Source organism: Lemur catta, chromosome 5 (genome assembly GCF_020740605.2).
Source record: "Lemur catta isolate mLemCat1 chromosome 5, mLemCat1.pri, whole genome shotgun sequence".
NCBI classification, from domain to species: domain Eukaryota; kingdom Metazoa; phylum Chordata; class Mammalia; order Primates; family Lemuridae; genus Lemur; species Lemur catta.
The window spans coordinates 52,079,128-52,096,580 of NC_059132.1; the positions used below are offsets into that span (position 1 = coordinate 52,079,128).

General features: G+C 43.1%; 1 protein-coding gene across 1 annotated transcript in view; it reads right to left on the reverse strand.

The window, feature by feature from the left end:
• Window positions 1-5,094: 5,094 nt before the first annotated feature.
• Window positions 5,095-17,453, reverse strand: part of LOC123638274 (putative coiled-coil domain-containing protein 144C) — a 46,556-nt gene continuing 34,197 nt past the window's right edge. Inside the window, exons 10-12 of the mRNA XM_045551771.1 lie at window positions 14,335-14,425; window positions 8,752-8,962; window positions 5,095-5,369 (exon numbers count right to left, since the gene is read on the reverse strand). Coding sequence (XP_045407727.1) covers window positions 5,233-5,369; window positions 8,752-8,962; window positions 14,335-14,425 — 439 coding nt within the window. The 3' untranslated portion in view covers window positions 5,095-5,232. The remainder of the gene's footprint in view (window positions 5,370-8,751; window positions 8,963-14,334; window positions 14,426-17,453) is intronic.

The following is a 17,453-nucleotide window of genomic DNA, read 5'->3' on the forward strand; positions in this document are numbered from 1 at the left end:
TTGTCAGAGCTGTAAGACATTAAAGACGGGAAATGTGAGACATTTACTACAGGAATAAATACCCTCCCCCCTTGGAAAGTGGACAAAATAAACAAGTTCGTACTACAGTTGGTGCATCCCTAAGTTGACTATCTAAAATCTGAAATTCTCCGAAATCCTTAAGTCTTTGAGCATGGACACAACACCATAAGTAGAAAATTTCACACTTGACCTCATGTGATGGGTTGCAGTCAAAGCACAGTTGCACAAGACACAGTTTGTTCAGCATCCCCAAGGGATAAAAGACCCCTTCAGCTGCAATTTATCTTTTCCAAGCATGCTAAATTCCCCACTTAAGCATGCCCACAAAGGGGTAATGAAATGGTACGTGTTCAGACCAAACTCACCAACATGGCTTCCCCATGGATACCCAACTCAGAGCCAAGACCTATGCGTTACTCACTCTGGTTTTGTTTTACCTATTCTCTGCTTTGTGGTATAAAGATATTCTTGAAAATGTGAAAAAGAAAGAAAAAGAAAAAAAAAAAGAACAAAAAGTAAATAGCAAGAAATAAAACAAGGAGGAGATATAAATAATCAGAATAAAAGAGACTCAAGATATATAAACGAACCAAGCACAAGGTACAGTTTTTATTTAGATCCTGATCCAAACAAACCAATCATGAAAAATATTTGACACAAATATAGGAATCTAAACATGGACTGGATATTTGTTAATATTAAGGGAACACTGTTAATTTTCTGGAATATGACAATGGAATTGCAGTCACTGTTGCTGTTGTCTGACGGCGGATACAGGTGTTCTGGTGATGCCACTGTGCTCTTCTGATAACCTGAACACATTGTTTCTTCACTGTATTCATGGTATGCCTTTTTTTTTTTTGCCGTTAAGTACTTATTTGTGAATAAGTGTAAGAAAATGATCGCTTACTGGCCGCAGATAAATTCAGAGTCAGGAATGACGATGATGCCAAACCACCACAGATTTTCCACAGAGGTGGCTGAGAGAGTGATATCTTTGCTTTCCAACAGTTTGATGTACACAGACTTAGTTTCATGTGCACAATTATTAAAAATGTTGTATAAAATCACCCTCAGGCTATGTGTATAAAGTGTATATGAAACGCAAATAAATTTCACGTTTAAAGCTGAGTCCATTCCCAAGATATCTCATTATGTGTATGCAAATATTACAAAATCTTAAAAAGTCCAAAATCCAAAACACTTCTGTTTCCCAGCCTTTCACATGCATCATCTACATGTTTATCAATCTCATATGTCCATTGTATCTACAGACACACACACGCACATCTGAGTAGTACTGGGTGTTCAGAGATTGAGAATTTCCAGAGGAGAAGAAAGGAAGAAGCGTGCAAGCCTAGGTCCTTTTTTCTAGCAGTCTGTTTCGCCGTATGTCCATGCACATCTCATAACAGAATGGCTTGGCAAAGCTCTACGAGACAGAGACGTTTGAGTGTTTGCGGCACAGTTAGTTCCTTTTGTCGGCAGAGAGGTAAAGGAAGAAGAGGATATGATGTGTACTTTGAACAGACATGCCACAGGGGCTGCCAAAGGTACTAATTTAGGTTACATCATTTTATCTGCACAGCCCCATTCAATGGAGCTATTCCCCAGCATTTATATTATTTTTTGTTGTCTTGTTCACTGTGCCATTTTCAAATGGGAATGATGCTTATAGAAGCAAATCCCTGTGATTTTCCTGAAAGTTTATGATATTCCTTTACCACTGAATTTATGTCTTTTTCAGCATAAGTCTCAGTTATATATTACAGGATAATTTTCAGTAATTTTACTCGTTTTCTGAAAGAAGCACGAGGAAATCTACCACATCCTTTGGTTACCCATCAATTATTTCAGGGTATAAAGATTTGTTTTTCTCTAAAGATAAAGTCAGTAATTCTGACACATGATGGATAAAAACTCAGATGAAACCTATTTTCATCAGCACAAAAGAACCAAAGCACGTAGCCTAAATAATTCATTTTCCTAAAGTAGTTTGATATTTCTGATCCATAAAAAAATTATGACCACCTCTTGATACTAGAATTGATGAAACCTGAATATACTCACTGTCAATTGTATATTGTTTAAAAAATCCCATACTTACAGAATTGTGCCTCAGTCATATTTCTTTCTAGTTTTTTAATCAATACTGAACACCTGTTTCACATACTTCCTGGCCGCTTCAGCGACTGCCTGTGTAAGAATCACTTTGCTCTCTGGCTTAATGGAGTTGACCATTTTCAACATCTGTCTGCTTCAAATCTCAAATCCAACATTTGTTTTATTTAATATGTATTAAGAATCACAGAAACAAATACTTTTTAAAAGATTAAAAGATTTTCCTCTGCTTCTATTTTATTTTTGGAATTATTTATGCAATAGAATTATGAACGAAATATCCTAAAAAATAAAAATAAGTAAACAAAATATGGTGGACTCGTGGACACATTGGATTAGGTGATTGCTGATTGATTTATCTTTAGGAACAGCTCTGGTAAACTTGGAATCTACTGGGAATATCAATCACTTTTTAAATGTTCACTTGTTGTTTTTGAAAGAGCGTGCCGGAAGTGGATGACACTTCAGAGATTTGGGTCCTGGTGTCCTGAACACCTCTGGTTTCCTGACTCAAGCATGGGAAGTTAGGAATTGTAAACAGGCTTATGTAATAGTCAGTCGTAGTTGAGCCCTGACCATCTGCAGTCTTGGTAGTGATGGTTACTCAGGATTTGTGATTCCAACAGTGTTGATGGGAAGAGGAGAATTGAAGATCAGCAAGTGGTTTTCAGTAAAAGTTTTGTTGGTGTCGGCTGTTGTTATTATAATGGAGTTAAAAAAAATATTACAATGTACTGATGTTAGTTAGGTAGGGATTAAATCTACAGGTGGCAGGTGTAGGTCAGGAGGGTGGTTCCTCGGGGCAGAGAAGCTGGGAACCAATCAGGGGAAGGCACAGCAGAGACACCTATTCATCATTTGGTAACATCCCAGCCCTGCTTCACCCAGAACACAGCTGGAAAGTCCAGTGGACCACGAAGGTGGACGGTGGGGCCCTGCCAAAGGGAGCCTTTACCTATGTGCTAAACTCACGAGCATGATAAATCTACTGAGAACCAGAACTCCGTGTCCACTGGTCATGGGCCTGCCTCTTCTGGGTTTCCTGAGTACAAATAATACCCATCTTTTTATTTAATTAACATTCGTAAACTTGTTTTGTTTTTTGTTTGCCATCTTGTTTTTGACTGGTGAAGACACTACTTTACTTTTTTTTTTTTTTTGAGACAGAGTCTGAGAATTAGTCAATTAGATCCTCCCAGAAGGAGCTGCTGGCTTTACATCTGGTGAAAGAGGGGCAGGCATTTTGCAAGTGTGCATGGGACACACGGGAGAGCCTCTGCTTCCCTCTCATGGCACACATGCCAGCTTCCCCATCCCTTCCTGCCTGAGGAAGTCCAACCGGGCAGCTGAGCTAGAGCAGGGGGAGGGGGAGGGAGGAATGGAGAGGTCCAGACTCCATGTCATGCCTCCCACGGAGGCCTGGCCCCGAGTGGCTTGGGCTCTAGGGCATCTCCCCATTATCTTCTTAGGGAAGATTAGAGCAAGACAGAGGGACCTTGCCCTCTATGCAAGGTGACAAGAAGTAAGAACCCAGGAGGATCAGCCACTCACAGGAAGGAGGAGGAGGGTTGGAAGGGGCAGGACAATTGTTTGGTCTTGCTGGACTTCGGGGGGCCTTTGCTGTCCTCTGCTACCCCTCGCCCTGGACCTGCACTGTGCACCTCAGCCATACTAATCCTCCCCAGTCTGAACCTCACAGGCCACCTTGGGGATGGGGACGGGGATGTGGGAAGTGGCAGCACTACCAGAGAGCCTGTATCAGAGCCGAGAGGCTCAGGCCAGCTGTACCACTCAGAGCTGGAAGGCCATAAGCCAGGCACTGTCCTCTACAGCCCAGTTCTCATCAGAACCACGAAGGGACTGGGCAATGGTCGTTAAGGTCCTCTACTACTAACCCACTGAGGTTCCAAGAAAGTCACTTCCCAGTGTAAAAGTCCTTCAACTGGAGCAGTTTAGTGAGTACATTCTCCATGAAACTGGGGGCCACAGACTGGCATCAGAGGAAACAGGATCCTAAGACCTTCCCACCTCTGAGATCCTGAATCCGTGAACCTCATCTGTGCTGGGTTTTCCAGGTGTGTGTCTTTTTGTGTATTAATTCTGACCTAATTAAAAATTAATAGACTTTAGAGCAGTTTAAGGTTCACAGCAAACTTGAGTGGATGATACAGAGATTGCCCATACGCCCCCTGCCCCCACATGGGCACAACCTCCCCCTTGTCAACATCCCGCATCAGAGTGGCCGGCACGTTTGTTAGAGTGGATGAAGCAACATGGATGCATCGTTATCTCCCAAAGTCCATAGTGTACACTGGGGTTCACTCTTGGTGTTGTGTGGTCGATGGGTTTGGACAAATGTACGATGACGTATCCACCATCCCAGTATCACACAGAGTAGTTTCATTGCCCTAAACAACTATCCATCCCTGCCTCCCCCAACCCCTGCCAACCGCTGATCTTTTTTCTGTCTCCCTAGAATATCATATCCTTGGGATCATACCTATGTAGCCTTTTCAGACTAGCCTCCCTCACTTAGCAACATGTATTTAAGGTCCCTTCATGTTATTTTGTGGCTAAATAGCTCATATCTTTTTGATTCCTGAGTAATATTTCATTGTCTGGACGTGCTACAGTTTGTTTATTCATTCACCTGTTGAAGGACACCTTGATTGTTTCCAATTTTAGGCAATTATAAATAAAGCTGCCATAAACATTCATGTGCAAGTTTTTATGTGGGTGTAAGTTTTTGACTCCTTTGGGTAAACACCAAGGAGCAGGGCAGCTGCGGCATCATGCTGCTCTTTTATACACAGCCCACGCCCTCTCCCAACCCCCGCTGAGAACTATGGAAAGGCACAGAATGTGTCTTGCCCGCCTCTGTCTCCAAGACTTACACCTGAGGTCCTCAATAAATATCTATTGAAATGAAAAATTCAACTAGACAGTCACATCTCAAATTTTCCAGAACACTTTAAATTTCATTTTATTTTATTCTTTGCAACAAAGGTGATTTAATGTAAACACAACCAGATGAAGACTGCAAATGCTGTCTAAGGCTTTCCGTAGTTAAACATTTCACAAACTGGTTTGTTAAAGAAGCCCTTTGAGAGATGTTGATTCCTGCTTTGGGATTCCCAGGATGCAGTCGCTGGAGGGACGGTGAAAGGCACCTAGAGCTGGCAGCAGGCCTCGGTCAAGTCCTTTCCCACACGGGCCCTTGGAGTCCCCTGTGAAACAAACACAGGGGTTGGACTGGCTGACCTCCAAGTTCCTTTACGTGAGGCTGTTCCAGGAAGGCCCCTTAGATGAGCCCCCGTCTACCACGCTGGGAGAAGACAAGGGCTAAGAAGGCAGCTGTGTGGGGAGAAGGTCTCCACCAGCGACGGTGCCACTCGCAGGGTGGGGCCCCAGGCCCTGGCAACAGGACGGAAGAGGCTAGGAGCACCCTCGCCCCTTCCACTGCAGATGACCCCTTGTACCTTTTATTTTTGCAATCTGTTCATTTTAACATATTGACCGTAAGAATATTCACGGAGCACTTACCAGGAGCCCTAGGCTCAGTGCTCTTAACGGACTGATTTAATTCTTATACAGCACAGTGATGCAGGGATTATCATCGTCCACACTTCTAGATCCAGTGCACCCCACACATATTTAGTGAGTGCATACCATACGCCAAGGCTCTGGCTTAGGGCTTCAGTAGTGAATAAAAGGGGCAGAGTCCCTGGCCTCGCACAGTAAGCCATCGAGATAAGTGAGCAGAAGGTGAAAGTGTTACTGAAGAAACAGAAGGGGAGCAGGGAGGGCGTGGAGAGTGGTGGGGCAGAGTGGGGCTGACTTCCATGTGAGACACGGTAGCCAGGGTGGGCCTTGCTGAGAAGGTGAGGTCTCAGCAAAGACTGGGAGGAGGAGGGAGAGAAAGTTAGCTGAGTGGGTTTCTGGGGAAAGAGTCTTCCAGGCAAAAGGATCAGCCACAGTGAAGGCCCAGAGGGGGCTGTGTCTGGCACAGAGGAGTGGGGGAGTGGCGGAATGGGGACCGATGATGGAGGGCCTGGTGGGCCGCTTAAGAACTTGGGCTTTTCTTAGCCACAAATGGGGGGCCAGGCAGGGTTTGAGCAGAGTGACACCATCGCCCTGACTTCTCTGTCCAGAGGGAACTATGCAGAGGGATGGAAGAGCAGACACGCAGAGGCCCTTTGCATGCAGGCTGCCAGAGTCAGCCAGCAGAGACGGGACCAGGACGGTGGCTGGGACCTGCTGGTAGCAGTGGAGGGGTGACAAGGGGTGGGATTCGGGGTCTGCTTGAATGGTAGAGCCACCATGATTCCCTGAGGAAACTGGCACTGACTGTAAAGGCCTAGGACAGAAGCCCTTCCCTAAGCCCTGTCCTTGGGCAGCTCTGTGGGTGGCCCTTGGGAAATGGGGGTTCCAGGTCGGCTGCGTTTCCAGGTAGGCTGGTGATGCTGGGCCATCCAGAGGTGGAAAGCACCCCACTCAGCTCCCCGTCTCCGGACTGCATGGGCCTGAATCCCAGTTCCACTTAGCCTTACCATCAAAGGCACAAGGGTGGTAACTTCCTACTGCACTCCCGGGAAGGTGACTTCCCAGTCACCTGGCCCAGCATTCCAGTTAAAGAGGAAGCAGGCAGAACCGGAAGTGCATTCGTGCCCAAGCACCCCCATACCCAGCCAGGAACTGGGGCCTGTGTCGGGGTACAGGCACAGAGCAGAGAAGGGGGCTCCTCTTAGCGCCGCTGAAGTAACGTCAGCCTACCCACCGAGCTAGCTGGTGTCGGCCATGCAGTCGCAAGGCCAGCCTTTCCTGGACACAGCACTGGCGCTGCACTCCGAGATCTGGGTAACGGAGTCCTGCTCCGTAGTCCTGAGCTACCTGAGGATGAGCACATCAGGAACCCGGCCAGGCCTCTGCTGCATCATTTTTAAAATGGAGACAAAGGGGTCTATCCAAGAGAGCTGAAAGGGAGCGCACATGTGAAAACCACTTTATAAACTAGAAAATGCCGCACAGAGGTCAGGCGAATGCTCAGAGCCTACGCCCTGGGGTGAGGGCATCAGACACAGTAAGGATGCCATGCTGGCCAGGTGGGGAAGTGACTCATTCTAGCCAAGGGGGACAGATAGAGGCCTCAAAGACAAAAAGGGGTCTTGAAGAATGGGAGGGATTAGCTCAAATAGAGAAGAAAGGTATTCCAGGTAGAGGGAGTGTCATGGGTAAAGGCACAGTCTACAGCTGCAGGGAGGCTACCAGGAGCTATGGAAGAGTTTTGAGCAGGGGAGTGGCACAATCTGATTTGTTTAGAGGTCACCCTGGCTACTGAGGAGAGTCGGAGTGGAACTGCTAGGGCCCAGCTGAGCAACACTGAGGCTTGGGCCAGCTGCACTCTCAGGGGAGAGGGGAGCCTGCCCAGGTCCCTGCAGTCAGGCTCTGTGTGGGGAAAGGCAGGTGGAAGTGAGAAGCTGGGGAGGGGGCAGCCCAGGCCAGGCTGCTGCTTGTCATGCGGCCTGGATTTCCAGCTATTGACACAGACTCTGACAAGGAAAGCAAAGGCCAAGAGAGGCAGAGACAAAGGGGCTGGTTAAATCCTTCTTCCAGGGGGGTTGTTCAGCCCTGCCCTGGGAAGGCTGGCTGGAAAACCTGGACCACAGCCCTTTCCTCCAGAGCTGTAGGCCCAGTTAGAGGTGGGGCTTTGAAAATGGCTGAGGAGTTTCTGCACCCGCACCCCACCCCAGCTGACCCAGCTCCCAAACCCATAATGTTTTACTCCTCCCTTTACAACCAGCGTCACTTATAGGACCACAATTTGAGACTCAGTTTTTCATTTTCTAGAAGGAGGGCAATGATAGTACCCACTTCATCAGGTTTGTTATAGGTCAGGTTCCCTAAAGAACACACTCTGAGAAGGAGCTGAGTCGCCAGATAAAATATAGGACATCCAGTTAAATTTCGTGGGGGCTTGGTTCTTCCCGTGTGTCTTGCCTCATTCCCGAGTTAGAAGTTCCAAGCCTGCAGCTGATGAGGCTGGAGAGAGCCTTCTCATCACTGGCTGCAGGAGGACCCTCGCATGCCAGCTGTGCAGGGCAGCCTGGTCCGGGCTCCCAGCCTCTCTGCGTTTGGCCTCCACAGGGACAGAGGCTGCAGGCAGGTGGCCAAGGGCCGCCCCCATGTTTGGCCCTTGCTGGCTCTGGATGAGCAAGACCCTCACCCTCTCACTGCTCTACACACACATCTGTGTCCCAGTGAAAACTCACCCACCCTGCATGCTCCTTTTTCAAGGACTCCAAGGGCCCTCTGATTAACACTGACTTTTCTGGTAGCTGGGCCACAGAGCACAAACCATTTTCTGTGTTCTCTGGAATGTCCTGGCTGGGCACCTTTGTTCCCATCTGAAATTCTCTCTTCCTCTGGACTTAGCTATACCCAGGGCCACCCTCTACAGGCAGGTTCCCTGTCACCTCCACCCTTCTAGCCACTACTACTGCCCACACGACTCTATTTAGCTCTTAAGGCCCATGTACAGCTTGAAATTGGAGGGAGGGAGTCTGGCCTTTGGATGTCCCAAATGCAAGGGCTTCTCTTAGATTTCCGTACCTCCACAGGCATCCTGCATAGAGTATGCTTTCTGTAAACGCTCTCCAGGTATGCAGTCAGGTGCCATTTTATTCTCATTGTACCGATGTGGAAAGTGAAACCCCAAGATCCTGCAGATCCTCAGGCCTCCTGATGCCAGGCTACGCTGCCATGTAGTATACCGATGAGTGGTCTCCTCTCTCCTCACCGTAGTGGCATCCTTCGTAGGAGTCTGAAATGGGAGTGGGGTGAGGGCAGGGGTCTTAGAGAAGCAAGCTCCTAGCTTTCCTCCTCAGGGAGCAAAAGCACCTTGTCAGGTGGCAAAACAAAGAAATGACCCAAGGAAGACCTTGGTTCAGGCCGTGGAAGAAGGAATGGGTTTTGTTACAAGTATTTTGTCATCTTGGCCCACTGGAACTTCTGTCCATCCTTTGGACTGAGCTCAAGCTCTACCCTTTCAGGAAGTCCTTCAAGGACAGCCCTTCTGACAATTGTCTTCTCCTCTACTTCATGCTTATACACACTGACTTCTTGTGGCTTGTAGTCTCAGAAATGCTATGAACTCTGCTGTGGTTGCAGACAGGTCTCTCTCTGCCTCTACCACCCCCACCCCCCTAGGGTTTAGCTTTGAATTGCCCCTTCCCAGTCCTTCCTTCCCCCAACACTTACCCCAGGGGTCCTTGGGCAGTAGGTATGTCCAAAGTTATCTGAGGATGAGATAAAGAATGGGAACTCCAGAGGGTGAAGGGACCACCCAATGACCTCAGGAGGACCTTCCTGAAAGCTCAGAGGACAGGAGTGGGGTGTCCCCACCTGGGCTTAGCCACAAATATATAGAATACAGTTTGGACTACTTCCTGATTTACTTCCCCTTAGGGCTGGGACATGAGACCTTTCTAGCCTTTCCAGGTACTCAGAAAATGTTTGAGGAGTTGAATCACCCAGATGGTTCTACATTATCATCATGGCCACCATAGCTAACAGTTATTGGTCACTTACTATATACTCGGGATGAAGACAGCCAGGTTACTGTCAGGAAAGAGAGATACAAATACAGTTGACCCTTGAACAACACGGTTTGCACTGTATGGGTTCACTTTTATGCAGGTACTTCCCGATAAATATAATGCAATATTTTTGGAGGTTCACTACAACTGGAAAAATCTTGCAGATGAACCACACAGCATAGAGATAATCAACAAAATTAAGAAAAAGGTATGTCATGAATGCACAAAATATATGTATTATAGGTATTAGTCTATTTTATCATTTACTATCATAAAATATACACAATCTATTATAAAAAGTATACATTTCTCCAAATTGGGGCACACAGGCTACATGGTGCCATTTGCAGTGGACAGAAATGCAAAGAAATGTAAAGATGCAATATTAAATCATAACTGCATAAAATTAACTACCGCATATATTCTACTACTGTAATAATTTTGAAGCCACCTCCTGTTGCTATTGCAGGAAGCTGAAATGTCTCAAATATCCACTTAAAATGCCACGTGACACTAATCATCTCCAACTGAGCACTCTGTCTTTCCAGAAAAAGTCATCTCTCATGGTTCTCACGCATTTTTCACCATTGTTATTGCAATACCACAAACTTTGACTAACACCGTGGGACCTATATGAAATTCCATTATGATGCTGTAAGTGCTCCCAAGAAGCAGAAAAAAAGTCATGACACTACAAGAAAGAGTTGAGTTGCTTGATAAGTATCACAGATTGTGGTGTGGAGCTGTGGCTGTCCCCCATTTCAGACAGACATTCACCTTGTAAACAGAAGATGTACACTGATATCAACAAATACAGTACATTAGTATACGTATATTTCCTCTTCCTTATGATTTTTGTAATATTTTCTCTCTCACTTACTTTAGTATAAAAATATAGTCTATGGTATGCAGAACATACAAAACATATGTTAATTGACTGTTTATGTTATCGGTAAGACTTCTAGTCATTACATCTTTGGGGAGTCCAAAGTTATATGCAGAGTTTCAACTGCACAGGGGTTCAGTGTCCCTAGCCCCCACGTTGTTCAAGGCTGAACTGTACTGAAAGGGAAAAGTAGAATGAACTCTTCAGAACTGGAATTGGAAATGTCAGTAAGAACTCAGAGTTTTCAATACATTTTGATACAGAAATACAGACTAATGTAAGCATGCACGTGTATTTGTGCATACACATGTGCTCCCTGCTTTGCTCACGGAGGAAGCTTGTGAGCAAGGATGACCCCAATAGCCCAAAGCACACCGGCCACAACGCGTGTCCAGATCATGGTTTCCAAATATCATTCTCCCTTAAAAGGAATCAGGGCTTCTAAAAACATGGCTGATTCTAGGGATAGGGCAGAGAAAATACAACATAAGCTTGGAACATTGTTTTCTGCCAGAAGGTACGGAAGTACTCGAAGAGTAATGGGGAGAGACCAAAAAGACATGAAGTCAGCTGGAAATGGCTACCACTGACCAAATCTGGGGGCATTTGCCTACCAAAATTGTAAGATTTCCCTTCACCCCTCTTTGTCGGTTTTATTTATTAATGCATAATATGAGGAATGGAAGAATGAGAAAATAATCATTTGGCAACAACCATCATAATAATTTACTCAGGCAGGAATCAGCAATGAATGAAATGTTCAATCTAGGGCATGAAATTCTGAGCAGCAGCCAGATATTTACAGAGCCTCCAAGTACCTTCACGCAAGAGCTTTCTGAAATGCAAAGGGCAAATAGCAACTTTGCCACAGACAACCCCAGCACATCCTTCTTCACTAAATAATCAGAGTCAACACTGGCCAGTCATGACACCCAGTGACAACATCTTCTTCCAGATATGCTGCATTGAGAGGAACTCGGCATCACTTCTGTGACATTCCTGCCTGAATGCAGCATAACCTGAATCAAATCATGAGGAACCTTCACAGGAACCCAAACTGAGAGAAAACCTACACAATAACTGACCTGTGCTCTGCAAAAATGTTAATGCCGTGAAAATCAAAGACAGACCCAGGTACTGTCCCAGATTAAAAAACTCAAAAGACCTGACAAATGGACACAACACATCATGGATTGTGACAATCCCTAATCTTGAATTTTCTTTGGCTATAAAGGATATTGAGATAATTGGAAAAATCTGAATAAGGTCGTATTAACTAAAAAAATATACAATGAGGTTTATATACTTAGAAAAAGGAGAGCTTTATATCTCATGAAGTATTTTCAACCTGCAGCGGTCATTCTGACAGGCTGGGAAACACGGCTGTCGCCTCAAGCCAAGAACACATGCTTCAACGGATGGACAAAAGAAACAGGATTTGTACTGAGCTGGATGGCTAAATATACATATTTAACAAGCTATTAGAAGAGTCATGAATAGTAATGAGAAGACCTGTGCATGTAATTGTGCTTTACACCTGCCATCCCATGATGGCTGGGGACTCAGTTTTAAGGTTTTTCTGGAGTCCCCTTGGCGAGAGGCATCTGTTCAGTTAGCAGGAGCCTTAGGATTTTATTTTTAGTTCCCAGTCTGTAGATGAGATGTTAATATTAAATATCAACAAATTGTAAGCCATGGAATAAAATCAACCATGAATCCATTTTGAAAAAAGTAAATGATTCAATTGAAGGTTTCATGAGGAACAGAGATATTTACATATCTCAAATTACCAAGCCCACAGAATCCTAATTAATTACAAGGTGAAAAAGTGACTTTACAGATGAGAGACTGGCAGATACCACTGTTACTGATCAATGCTAACACCGCCAGTAATAGGACAAGCCAGATTATAGGTCACATGATAGGATGCAACGAGAACCTCACAGGATCACTTCTGTAATACTCTTGTCCAAAATGTTATGGTCTAAACCTAATCATAATGAAAGCTCAGAAAACCCAATGAAGGGACACTCTACATTACTGGACTTTACTCTTCAAAAGATTAGAGGTAGTGAAGGTCAAGAAAAGACTGAGGAGCTGCTCCAGACTGAAAGAATCTAAGAGACAGGACAACTAAATGCAATCCATGGATCTGAATGGGATTCTATGGTTACCAAGGGCATTATAGACAATTAATAAAACTTGGAAAGAATCAGACCATTTAATAATTGCATGTATTCATGTTAACTTTCTGATTACCAAGACTGTATTGCAGCTACATGGAAGGTCCTGACTTGTAGGAATACCCACTAAAGTAATCAGGGGTGATGGCACAATGCCACCAATTAATGCTCAAATAGTTCAAAAACAAAAAGCTCTCTGTACTAAAACTTGGAACTTTTCTATAATTTTAAGAATATTTCAAGAAGTTAATAAAAAATAAACAAATAAACAGATAAAGTAAGAAACCTTAGGCAAATTTTATTTTTCCATGAGGAATAAGTCATATAAATCAGTGCTTAAAATTAAAATTCTGCCAGTTCAGTGGTACTGTAACAACTGTTATAAATGCAAACATCGACAGTGACCACAGTCCCAGTATGTCGATATGATGTCTGTCTAAGCATACAGTGATGTCTGTCACTATATATAGCGATAAAAACTGGAAAACAGAAATTAGCCATCAATGTATGCCCTAATATATTCTTGAAAACTTGCTTGTTTGGCTGATTAAGCAGCAGACACTTGGGCAGCCTGCATATGCTCAATGATACTGGTTTTCATTTGTGAGGTCTCCTCGAAAGTCTCCCAGTACAATATAATTTCTCCTTAACATCAGTACACATCTTCAGGACGCTTTTCAAATTAGATCTTCATGCAGATCTGACTCATCAGAAGATCCTAGAGCAGCAGCTCTATAGGATCTAGATTCCAATTCAGCAGCATGTGAAAAGAAAAAGAAAGAATTACATTCTTTCCCTAAAGATTTCATACTAAGTGTAAGTCACTAAAAATAAGTTGAGAACTTTATCAGGGTTAATAAGAATGAAAAATATGTATGTATGACTACAAGACAAAATGACTATTAAATATTATTTGCCCACAGTAGCACACTGAATTAACTGTGATTGTGGTTAAGTGTCAGAGCTCTGGTTTTCCCATTCTTCATTCACTTATTCCACAACCATGCTGAGAAACAGGCAATTTCCACACAGAGTCACAGATACCACGACACGTATAAAACTGGACACTATTGGAACACACACAAGGGCCATCTGTCCAAGTTTTGTGTCAATACTGTAGACTTTATGTGGAGATGAATGTAGGTTGAAACCTGAAGGACAAGGACAAAGTGTGCCAGACAGAAGGAAGTGGCAAATGCAACCAGCTGGAGCTGAGGAAGGACTTACTTCTAAGTCCTTCTTAGGACTTCTAAGTCCTTGTGCACTTACTTCTAAGTAGTCTAGTTTGGTGAGATGCTAGAGCAAAGGGGGAGAGGAGGGCAAGTGGCAAGAGAAAAGGCTGAATACCTTGACAGGGAGCAAACTGATTGGGGAGTTTTTATCCCATGCCAAGGAATATGCAACTTTTTCTGAGGGCAAAAGTAAACCAATAACATAGGAAATGACTGATTTAAAATGTCACCTGTCAAGTGATTGCTTATGAACTGAAACGGCTGTCCCATTTTGGCCTTAAATCACTGCCACAAACCTGAGAAGTTGAGGAGGGTTTGGTTATTCTGTGAACAGTTTCAGCCTGCCTCTGGACACTTCCACAGGGATGCAGGAATGAAGTGTGGAGTCTGAAAAAAAGCCATACAGAGATGTCATGAGATGTTCTTAAGGCTATGGAACATGACGAATTCATGAGGCATAAGTATGCTCTTCAGTACAAATGTTTATGTTTTCACATCTTTTACTAGATGTGTCTAAGAAAAAATACTAAATGTAGTATCTATTAACCAAACAATGGAAAGGGATATCATTTGCTATACAGAGTTATATTTTCTTTTAACTCCTGCTGCATCTGAAATAAGTCTAATATTATTTAGAATGTTTAAGTAAATAAGAGACATTATCATGGGAATCATATCTCACTTACAAACTTTGGCTTTTAATACATGTCCAGACTAGACTTAACTTGAGGCTTGCTTCAACACAAAAATAATCCCATAAATGAAATACAATTCCTACTTATTTTACATTTACGTAATAGAAAATATATATGTATAATGCTATTTAATCTCATAAACATACAATTATTATGGCTCTATTCTTGGGTATCATCATTCCAAAGGGTGATGTTTTCTCTTAATTGTACAAACGTTGGACGATTCAAGTCATATTCTAAAATGAATATCTAATTCTTAGCAAAACCCTGCCTTTTATAAAAGGTTAAACCATTTTTCAGTGTAATGGATTTTTCCTTAAAATTGACTTTCCATTTTCCACTATTATAAATTTAAAATTTTAAGAAATGTTCTACGCTATTAACTTTTCACCGCAGAATCTTAAATACATCCATGAAGAAGGTGCTACTGTCACATTATGTGAAAATTCCATCGGCCAAGAGGAAGTAAAATTATTAAGCTATCTGTATTAGGACTAACATTTCTTTATTCATATGGCCACAAAGACTGCAGAAAATTTGCTTGAAAAATAGATAAGTAAGTATAGGTTAGAGCCAGTTTTCAAACTTAGTTTCTTTGATTCATGGCTCTCTAGAATTAGAAACAGGGAAAATAATATACAGCTCTTCCAACTGTAGCTGCGATTTCTTTCCAGAATTGGTACCAACTGATTGAAACATCTAATTATAGCTGTATTTATCTACTTAATTATGAAATGGGTGGGAATATCTCAAACTACATTGCAAGCATCCCCCTCTAGAGGGAGGGTTCTTACTGAAATCTTTTGTAGGAAAGGTATTTTCTCCCTGAATGCCCAGAACCGGGTCTGAAATAGTACACTGAATGTAATAAATACTTTCTGATGATAATGATAATATGATATCCAGTGCCTGTTCAAATTTTTGAAAACAGGTTTCCCAATATTTTGAGAGACCGTTTTCCATAACATTTCTGTGACAATAACATTACAGACAGCACTTATAAACTGAATAATGTGACCAGACTATTACTAGCCAGGTCTTGTAAAATAACTCAAAACCAGATAAAAGGAGAGGGACTTAACGAAAGAATCTTACATAAGCATTAATAAACACAATGTCAACTGCAGGTTTTTACATGAATGACTTTAATTAAGGAAATACTACTGTAACTATCTCTTCTGGGGTTAGAGACGGAAGCTCAGAGAACAAACGGACAGATCCCAAATGCTGGCAGGAGCCACTCTGGAGGGGCCCCCAGAGGCTGAAAAAGAGGGTCTGGAGTGTTGATGGCTCCACTTTTCTCCTGGCTGGTGGCAGGCCGGGGGAGGGGGGAGTGTTATCTACATACACAAGTGAACATTGGCCGACATTAAAGGACATTTTAAAAGTTCTTTGCATTTTATCCTTCCTTTTCCCTGAAATCACAGATTTTCTTCTTAGTTCCCTTAAAAGAAGTTCAGACTTATTGTCCTCAATGGAATGACAATACAGTGTCTGGCACAGATTATGGAAAACAAAAGGACAGAAAAATGTCTTGGGGACATTAATCCCTGTCCTATTCAGTTAGACAAGGGTTCCATCCGTGGCTTTTGAGGTGTGTAAAGCAATAGCTTAGGAGAAACTGAACACTGCCAGGTGAAATTAAAAAAAAAAATTCAGTTAAGCTTATGCATAATACTAATTCAAAAACCATGCTAGCTTCTTCTGGAGTAAAACACATATTTTTAATAAAAGTGCTTCTGCTTTCCCTGTGGCCTCTCTCTGTTTGTCCAGGTGGGGATTATGTCTCAGGTGGTAGAGGTGGGTTCAAGCCCAACATTAACAAGGCAGCACATCTACACCTTCATTTGTATCATTCCATTCTTAAAAGTATAAGGTGAGAAAATTACACGCAAGTGAACAATATGCCGGCACTTTTTTTGCTAATTGGAAGGATTCCCTCATAACTGGTGATTTTCAAACTATGTCCCACAGAAATCTGAGGTCCTACAGAGGACACTGCAGGGTGAAGGGATACGGAAGTCACAACTTCAGAGCCCCCAGCCCTCCTTTAACTAGACAGCTCTACTTCTATCTGCCCTATGTGAAACGGTTTCATGCAATTTCTCTAAAAAAATGACAAGTTATATTTCTTACATAATCTTTTAAAAATGTCTGAAATGCTGTGATTTAGTCAAAGTCCTTAATATTACATAAAAGGCAACAGGGGCTCAGAGAGATTGCAGCCTGCCTGAGCTTTGCTCTGCTCTGATTTCTTATGACATGAATTCAGGTAAAGAAAGAAGGTTGAGGCCTCATTTAACACAGGTCTATGTTACTTTTCTCCACATTAAGGAGATAATAAACACAGCATCAAAACTAAATGGCAGGGTACATGGACTGAAATGAATATTTTAATAACAATGATACACAATGAAAACTAGCTGTTATTTTTGATGGATTTTGGTTCAAACAACTGTTTGAACAAAATTTTTTTTGAAACAATTTTTTTTGAGAGAGGTCCTCGCTGTGTTGCCCAGTGGAGTGCTGCGGCTATTCTTAGGCACAATCATGCTGCCCTATGGCTTTGAACTCCTGGGTTCAAGTGATCCTCCTGTCTAGGCCACATGAGTAGCTGGGAGTACAGGCATGCACCGCTCTGCCTGGCTTTTAAAATTTTCTTCCTAATCAAAAATGGTCAGACATTAGACGAATATCTTCAACTTGGTTAAGTATAGTTC